The sequence below is a fragment of the Erigeron canadensis genome, chromosome 3, assembly GCF_010389155.1.
Source record: "Erigeron canadensis isolate Cc75 chromosome 3, C_canadensis_v1, whole genome shotgun sequence".
Lineage (NCBI taxonomy): Eukaryota > Viridiplantae > Streptophyta > Magnoliopsida > Asterales > Asteraceae > Erigeron > Erigeron canadensis.
This window is the reverse complement of record NC_057763.1, coordinates 30,175,207-30,184,299: the sequence shown is the minus strand read 5'-3', so window position 1 is coordinate 30,184,299 and position 9,093 is coordinate 30,175,207. Positions and strand designations below refer to the sequence as shown.

At 33.6% G+C, this 9,093-nt stretch overlaps 1 protein-coding gene across 1 annotated transcript; it reads left to right on the top strand.

Annotated features, from left to right (window-relative positions):
* Positions 1-543: 543 nt before the first annotated feature.
* Positions 544-6,302, top strand: LOC122592293 (diaminopimelate decarboxylase 1, chloroplastic-like). Its single transcript, XM_043764487.1, has 8 exons — positions 544-1,075; positions 2,451-2,625; positions 3,921-4,070; positions 4,578-4,739; positions 4,833-5,018; positions 5,477-5,599; positions 5,728-5,817; positions 5,920-6,302. Exons 1-8 carry the CDS (start codon positions 594-596, stop codon positions 5,998-6,000), a joined length of 1,449 nt encoding a protein of 482 aa, XP_043620422.1. The 5' UTR covers positions 544-593; the 3' UTR covers positions 6,001-6,302.
* The last annotated feature ends 2,791 nt before the right edge of the window (positions 6,303-9,093 follow it).

Genomic DNA, 9,093 nt, shown 5'->3' with positions numbered 1-9,093 from the left:
GACGTAGATAACATAACATAACACTATTACAAGTCAAAGTACCAACTTGATATTTGCTAGTGTTTAACACATACAAAATTACAAATCGAGCTATCGAAGTAGTCATTCATCGATTTATAGGGTATGTTTAGTAAAAGTAACTGTAGCTTTTAGTTCGAGCCGTAAGTTGTAGCTTTTAGTTAGAGCTGTAAGTTGTAGCTTTTATTTTCTAAAAGTGTTTGGTATAATAGCTGTAATTGTAACTTTAAAAGGTACTTGTGTAGTTTTAAAGATTAAAAGCTTGTTCGAAAAGCTAAAGTTCTTGATTTTGAAGTTTTTTCTTTTAAATAAAAACTTAAACTAGTTGCATCTAAACAAAAATTTTAATATTTTAGAAACTTTTAGTTTAAAATAAAAAACTAAAACTCCTGAAAAAAACTTTCGAAAAGCTAATGACAGAGATAGCCTTGTGTTTAACAGCAGCCCATATCCTTTTGCAAAAGCCCATACCTTACTTTTTCTAGTTTAGTCGTTTACTAACCTATTTAAAGAAAAAAAATATTACGAGTAGATTAAAACACTACTTCACTTTCGTCTGCACTCTGCCTCCAACAATGGCGGCTGCTTCATCTTCTTCACTTCATCTCCAATCCTTATATTTCACCAAACCCATTAACAATACTTCAATCCAAACAAAACCCACATCTCAAATCTCCTTAAAATCCTTAAAGTCCAAAACTTTAAGCATCAAATCAGTCCTATCACAAACCCCCCAAAAAACCCAGAAATTTAACCATTGTTTTACCAAGAAAGATGATGGCTTTTTGTATGTTGAAGGACTTAAAGTCCAAGAAATCATGGAAAGTGTTGAAGAAAAAAGGCCATTTTATCTTTATAGTAAACCCCAAATTACAAGAAATGTTGAGGCTTATAAAGATGCTTTGGAGGGTTTGAATGATTCCATTATTGGTTATGCTATTAAGGCTAATAATAATTTTGTGGTTTTGAAACATTTGAGAAGTTTGGGATGTGGGGCTGTTTTGGTTAGTGGAAATGAACTTAGGTTGGCACTTCAAGCTGGTTTTGATCCTACAAGGTACTATTACAAACTTTCAACTATTTTATTTTTATTTTTTGATTTTGCTAACTAATAATGCTGATTGCCGAGTATAGTTTTTGTGCATACACATAACTGCCACCTGAAAGTAATTATCAATGCTCATATACAACAATTTACTGTGTCTTAACCATAGCACAATGGGATATGGTCATATGGCTAGCAAAATCTTTTTTTTTTTAAATTTATTTATAAATAAGTTATGTATATCGGTAATAGTAATATTAGTAATAATATAATGTGTATCACTATATCGTGTGACCATGTTTGTTTGGTGATGTACTTAAATTTTGCTTTTTTACTGAGTCATTTTGTTTAGTTTGTTTTTCTTATTTTTTAGTTATGTATCTAGATGGTAGTGTATTTTGTGTCTTTGTTCGTTTGTTGGAATGATGGGGTGTTTGGCATTGTGTTTCGGACGTGATCGTTGCGTTTGGAAGTTAGAAATAAGATGTTTTGGTGTTTGGGAAATTTGGGTTTTTTGAAAAATATTCAACCAACCAAGGTTTCTGGGGTCTCGCCGCCAGACAGCGTTGCAGGGTCGCTAGCTTGTGAGGAAGTATTCCTCTACGGGACTAAGGGGTTTCTGGGGATTTACCCTTATTTTTTTTTTTAACTTGGATGTGAAATGATGATTATTAAGTTTGATTCGGTTTGTTGTAGTTAGTGGAAAAGTGATTGTTTGACCACTTCTATGCAAACACTGGAAATTGATAAGCTATGAGTCTTTGACTTGATAACATAAGTAATCAGAAAAGGTAGTAGGATGTTTTTGATTATCTTAGAATTTTACGTGTAAAGTACCAGAAGTTAGTTCCGTCCAGTCCTGTTGTATGTAGAGGGTGTCTGGGATTGCTCTTTAGGAGTTCATCAGGTTATGGTATTTCCGTATTTGCAAAACGATACTAAATAGAAACGGTTTTTGGCAAACCTTCACGGAAGCATATAACTCTATCTTCTTCTAGAAAAAAAGAGAGTCAGTTTTAAGAAAGCAAGCTGAAACCTGCCTTATGAATATTCCATTTATTAAAAATTCATATTAATTTAATCAGCTTCACTATTCCCATACACTAGAAACTCCTTAGTCATGAGTTAAAGTTATACGAGTAATACAGTAATCACTAAATTCCAAACACTCCTTTCGAATTATAACTTAATATTGAACTTTTGGCAACTTGTGATTTTTTTTTGGGTGAAGGCTTATAACCATGGTAGAAACAACAAGTATTATGAGGACCAACTTGTGATTTCAGTTTCCTGATAAAACCATAGCTGACTAATAGAATAGGGGGCTGAAAATCTCTTGCTTGCTGTCTACTTCACGATTGAGTTTGTGATCTGATGTTAATGGTAGGTGTATTTTTAATGGAAATGGGAAGCTTTTGGAAGATCTTGTTCTTGCTGCTCAAGAAGGTGTATTTGTTAATATAGATAGTGAATTTGATTTGGATAACATTGTATCGGCTGCTAGAATTGCTGGAAAGAAGGTTAATGTACTGCTTCGGATCAATCCAGATGTTGACCCTCAGGTTTGTTGTGAAATTTCTCTTTATATAAATTGTCAATTTTAAACAAAGATTTGTGCAATCAAATCATCATTTTTCTATTGTTAAAGTAAGTAAACCCATAAGGCTTGTGACAACCGATACAATGACATTGTATAGAGCCATACAGGTGGCATTTTCAACCTATTTACCCAGAAGTGGGTTGATTCTAAAGGGTTAGTGGGTAAACTTTAATTATTTATGTGACTGTTCTCTTGTGGTTCTATGGGGATTATAAAGGCTTCCCTCGTATGTTGCTGCTAGGTTGGCCTGCTTTTTTTGGTCTGCTATGATGTCCTACTATCATGATTGCCATGTTTTAGGAGATGAGCGGTTCTTGATAGCACATCGTGCGTTTCTAATTAGCTCGATCTTTTTGCTTTTGTGTGCTTTTGTAAGTTCAGATACCCTTTGTATCTGCCACACTTCCTATGTGATTCGTTGGTTCATTTTGTATGGGTATGTATTTTGTGCATTTGTCGTTGCAGTCGTGAGTATGGGTTAGCTCGTTTATTGATAGATTCTAAGTGGCTAATACGGCTGATCTAAACAAAGTCTTACCAGTTTGCGTATATACTACTGCTGGTGGCTTCTAAGTTTATATTCTAGTCTTAAGGGGGTCATGTTTTTCTTTTCTTCTCTTTTTTGGCAAGTTCTAAGTTAGACATGATTAGTAGGATGTTTTTTGTACTTCTATCACAGGCTGTTCAGAACTTCCGTTTGATCGGTAATCAAATCAAGACCTTTTTTTATTCTTTCCTTTTTTGGTTTACCTTAAAAGCTTGGTGGCACAAAGTCACAAACAATATACTTCATTACCAGTTATGTCAATTGCCGCATGCGCACTTTTGAGTTTTGAATAGCGCTTACTTTTGCTGCTGTAATGAGTAATGACTTTGCTTGGTAGTCTTTTAGTAATTTGGGCCTCTTTGTTTGGAGGTCATTTTTGACATCTTGCTGTACTAGTTTTTATCTTGAAGTTGCTGGTTTAGCAAGAAGCCTGTTTTGTGCAGTTTGTTAATCTTTAGAGTGCAAAATTGGAACATGTTTCCTGGCTAGCAGAACTCATCGGCTCTTTACTTTATTTCCAGAGTTTCAAACTATTAGCTGGCCTAATATGAGGAATCCAAAAGCAGCCCTGGTTTGCTATGATGATGCCAATGTTTAATTGAATGCTGCTTCATTTATTTTTGTATTTAGATTTGTTATCTACTTTCTACCATGTATATGCAATACATTAATATGTTGTAATTGTTATTATGTACCTTTTTTATTATCAGGTTCATCCTTATGTTGCAACGGGGAATAAGAACTCCAAATTTGGTATCAGAAACGAGAAGTTGCAATGGTTTTTAGATGCGGTGAAGTCTTATCCTGATGAACTGAAGCTAGTTGGGGCTCATTGCCATCTTGGGTCCACCATTACCAAGGTACTCTACATCCCTGCGTTCTCCTTGTTTAGTATGTAAAGTATCTATAATCTGTGTGAGATCTATGTTTTGTGGGTTTCATTTGTAAGATACTAGGAAAAATGATGTAACCATGGGTCAATGGAAACGGATTGGCAAATGGAGAACAGAGTGAAGTAGTGTGAATTAGATGCATTCATTTAACCTATTTGCTCTGGGTTATTTTAGGTCATGTTTTATTACATGTAAATAGTTTGGCTATAGTAAAAGAATGGATCACATGCCTCACAAGGGTCAAATGTTACTGAAAATAGTTTATCAAAAAGTACAACTATTTAAATCCCTTTATTCAGATATTCAGGTTTTTATTGTCATAACAATTGTTGTAATAGTCTTTCTAATCATACCACCTGATCTGACTCATTTGACTTGTTACCCAGCCTATCAACCTGGTTAAATCACTACCTCAGTGTAAATATAAGAAGGGTAACCTTTTTTTTTTCTTTCTTTCAATATTCTGTCTTTTAGGTTGACATTTTCAGAGATGCTGCTGCCATCATGGTGAAGTTCATTGATGAAATTCGAGCCCAAGGGTTTGAAATTAATTACTTGAATATTGGAGGTGGTCTTGGGATTGACTATTACCATACTGGTACCGTCCTTCCTACACCCAGAGATCTGATCGACACAGTAAGAATTGCTATTTCTGGCAACTATTGAGCATCAAGTCATTTTGGATTTTAAAAGTCTCGGCTGAAATTTTTTATATTTTAATTGCTGTAGGTACGGGAGCTAGTCAAGTCTCGAAACCTTACTCTAATCATTGAACCAGGAAGGTCACTGATAGCAAATACTTGCTGCTTGGTTAATCGTGTGACTGGTGTAAAAACGAACGGCACAAAAAACTTCATTGTGATTGATGGCAGCATGGCCGAGCTTATCCGTCCAAGCCTGTACGATGCTTATCAAGTAAGATATAAATTTGACCTTTATGCTTTCACCTGGTTTGACTTGTGTTAGTATTATCTCAAATGCCCAAACATGTTGAAAGTCAAGGTATATTCTTAATGCATACTTGATACAACCTCTTAAATTGATCTCATCAAAGGATTAAAGTATTTCAACAAATTGAGCTCATTGTCATTCATTCTGAGTTTTTGGCCCGCCCTCTTTTGACCTGTACACTAAATAACATGTTTTAACCAGTTGACTGACCTTCCCGTTTTTTCTATCACTGGTAAATCATTTTAATGCATAAAGTATTTATTAAAAATATATTAATATGGACATAATGGTTTTATCCGGGTCAATTTGAGATGATACCTTGTCTCCTTTACTTATATATTCACTTTGTTTGCCATTTGCTTCATGTGTTTTTAACCTATTTTTTAGAACACAGAGTGTAGCTCTAATATATTTAAATGCAGCACATAGAACTGGTTTCTCCTCCGCCACCTGATTCTCCTGTTACAACATTTGATGTGGTGGGCCCGGTTTGTGAATCAGCTGATTTTTTGGGGAAGAACAGGGACCTTCCTGCACCAGCCAGGGTACAGATTCTCACCTTCTTTCGTCGTCTTTTTTAACAATATGCAATTAAGTTAGGAATGACAGTTACCACATTTTTCTTTGTATTTCTTGTTTGTTGCATAATGTTATAACAAGTTCGTCTCTGCAGGGTGCTGGGCTTGTAGTTCATGATGCAGGTGCCTACTGCATGAGCATGGCTTCAACTTACAACCTCAAGATGCGCCCACCTGAGTATTGGGTATGTTTTCTTGAACTTTGACTTCATTATAAAAGTTAAATGATGTTTCGTATGTTTATGAAGTTTCCACTTGACTAAATCGCCTAATTGATGTTGATGAAGGTTGAAGAAGATGGATCGCTAGCCAAAATCAGGCACGGGGAGACTTTTGATGATCATATGAGATTCTTTGAGGGACTCTAGATCTCTGACTTTCACAAAGCATTGAAGTTTGTACTTGTGACTTTATTTTTTGGATCATAAGATTTTAAGTTCCATTAATGGCGAAAAACCTTTGTGAATGTTCTGTAGAATGAATATTTGAATTTGAATTCTTTAGTCACTTTAGCGGGCTCTTCATTGCTGGTTTGATTGGCAACACATCTTTATCTTTATAGGTCTGATCCATCATGTAAGTGTCATTTCTGAATAATGGTATTTGAATATGTAGTTGAACCTTTGTGATTTGCTTAAGTTTCTGAATAATACTCAGTTTTTGTTGTAAAGTTTGATTTATTTGTAACTCAAACTAAACCAAGATTTATCTGCTTGAAAGGTAATATTGTCACGAATACAATAAAGGGATAAATGCCACGAATACAATAAATGGATAAATGCCTAGAAATGCAGTCAGCTAATGCTCAAAAGTTATTGTGTGCACGAACTCTAGGCCAACTTTATTGTGTTCACGAAACTTGAAGTCTTGGTTATTGTGAACATAAAACGGGATTATGGCTATATGAGGCCGGTTACTTTCACATTGACCCGTTGTCTGCTTACGTGACATACACACAATAACTTTTTGGGATTAGTTTATGCATACAATTAAAAAAAATATATTATTTTTTTTCAAACTCGCCAGAAACTGCAAACACTCGTCGGAAAATTTAAAAATCCGATTAAACCTTCGTTTCTTTGAATTAGACCATGAAATTCGCATCAAAATACTCAAAATTCAGCCGCGAACAATCCCTCGACAAAAGTTAGACTCGCCGAAAATTCACTAACTCGTCAGAAAAATTAAAATCACTATAACTTTGTTGTTTATTCGAGTTTCGACTTGAAACCACCACCAAACTGCTCAAAGTTGTTGTCCGAAACTCAATTTTAATAAATATTTCTAAGAATACATCATTTTGGTAATTATATTTTTCATATACATCATTTTGAACATTAACTCCATTATACACATTGTACTGTATATTCCATTACATCAATCTTAGTTTTTGAAGGTAAATAAAAGTTGACACTTATATTTTATTTGATCCAATATCAAATTTTCCATGAAATCAAACTAAAATACATTTTAATTTAGATTATATTATTTTTTATTTTATTTAATATAAGAAAACAAACAAGGTAAAAATTGTTTAATTAAGGAAAGAATTAGGGTTTGATTTTTTCCCGCGTTTAATCAACGCGATACCCAAAACCGACATACGCCGACCAAATATATATACTAACCGTAAAAATAATATTCAATCATTCCATTCGTATTCCCTCCAAAAGAAAAATACCCACCCAAATCCACTCTCATCCCAACGGTCGTCGACATATCAGAATTAGGGTTTGATATTGTATCAAGATTAAAGGTTTGTTTTTTCTTCTTTATACAATGTATTAACTTTTATCATATTTCGATTTTTGTCGATTTATTTATGTTATGATGGTGGCAGGTTCAGGGCTCAATTGGAAGAAATTAGGCCTTTTTTTTTTACATAATGTATATGGGTACTCTCTTTTTCTTTCTTTTTCAATTTTTGCATCTTTTTTTTTCTTTTCTGAATATAACTAATTCTTTTGTTACATGTCTTTTAGTTATTTGTGATATTTTATATCTATATATATGTCTTTTAGTTTCAATGTTACTCAAATTTATTTTCTTGTGTTTATTCAATATACCTGGAAAAATATCGATTTTCAAACTATCTGTTAGATCTCCATTAGGAAATATATGTCTTCTCATGTCTAAGTAATTCTTGATAACCGATTAATTAATGGTACATAAAATTTTTGTAAACTTGGGACTACATGTGCAATAAGTTTTTTGTCGCTGGTACGTAATTTCGTGAATTACTTCGTTTAGTTTTCTGGTCCCATTGTACTTCTGTATAATACCGGTTCCCTTTTTTTAGTTAAATGGTCGTCTTATGGTTTAGAGGCTTTGGAAAGATAATATTTGTACTTGATCTTTGCTGCTAGGTATTTCTGGTTCTTTAGATATCGATTATTAAATTCTCAAAATTTGAAAAACTAGTACTTTGAGATTGATATATTGTGTGTATCTAGGTTGTTGTAGCAAGGATTGGCTTCTTGATCTGGGGACTTTCTTTTTATATGTAAATCCATTTTGCTTTTGCTATAAATTTTTTAATAATATAGTTTTTTTTGGTATAACTCATGGTATGTATTTTTCTTATGATAACCCATATTTTCTTTGACCATATTTACTTAACGGGGTTACATATGTTATAAACTTTTCAATTGCTTTTGTATTTCCCAACTATAAGAACACCTAAACACTCGTTTTAAATGCTCTTGTACTTGAGGGTTTGATCATGTGTAGATAGGTTGTTGCTGTAGTGGAAATTGCTTTAGCCTTTGAACTCCCCTACTTTATGTGGTTTTCACATCATAAGTAAGGGGTTACATATCTTAAAGTTTTCAACTGCTATTGTATTTTCCAACTACTATAACACCTAATCACCCATCTCAAATACCCTTGTACTTTGGCTGTTTGATGTGTATTCAGGTTGTTGTTTTAGCGGGCATTGCTTTAGCTTTTGAAGTCCCTTTGATTCTGTGGTCTTGACGTTTTTAATAATGGAAATACATGTCCTCACATTTTCCAACTGCTGTTGTTTTTTTTTTTAAATTTTCAATTGCTTTTGCATTCCTGTACCAGAACACCTAAACAAGTGTTTTAACTACTCTTGTACTTTGAGGCTTGTACTTGAGAGTTGATCATGTGTACGTAGGCTGTTCTTGTATCGGGCATTGCATTTGCTTTTGAATTCCCCTGTTTTATGTGTTTTTCACATTTTCAATAATGGGGTTAGATATGTTTTTTTTTTTTTATTTTAATTTTTCAATTGCTTTTGTATTCCTGTACCAGAACACCTGATCACATGTTTTAACTTCTCTTGTACTTTGAGGCTTGTACTTGATAGTTGATCATGTGTATGTAGGCTGTTCTTGTAGCGGACATTACATTTGCTTTTGAATTCCCATGCTTTATGTGATTTTCACATTTTCAACAATGGGGTTACATATGTTTTTAAAATTTTCAATTGCTTT

Bases quoted from the DNA above. Each gene is read 5' to 3' on its own strand.
- LOC122592293 (XM_043764487.1), top strand. From the start codon at position 594: ATGGCGGCTGCTTCATCTTCTTCACTTCATCTCCAATCCTTATATTTC. The intron at 1,076-2,450 runs GTACTATTACAA...TGTTAATGGTAG, and splicing joins GCTGGTTTTGATCCTACAAG to GTGTATTTTTAATGGAAATG. The intron at 5,818-5,919 runs GTATGTTTTCTT...ATGTTGATGAAG, and splicing joins TGCGCCCACCTGAGTATTGG to GTTGAAGAAGATGGATCGCT.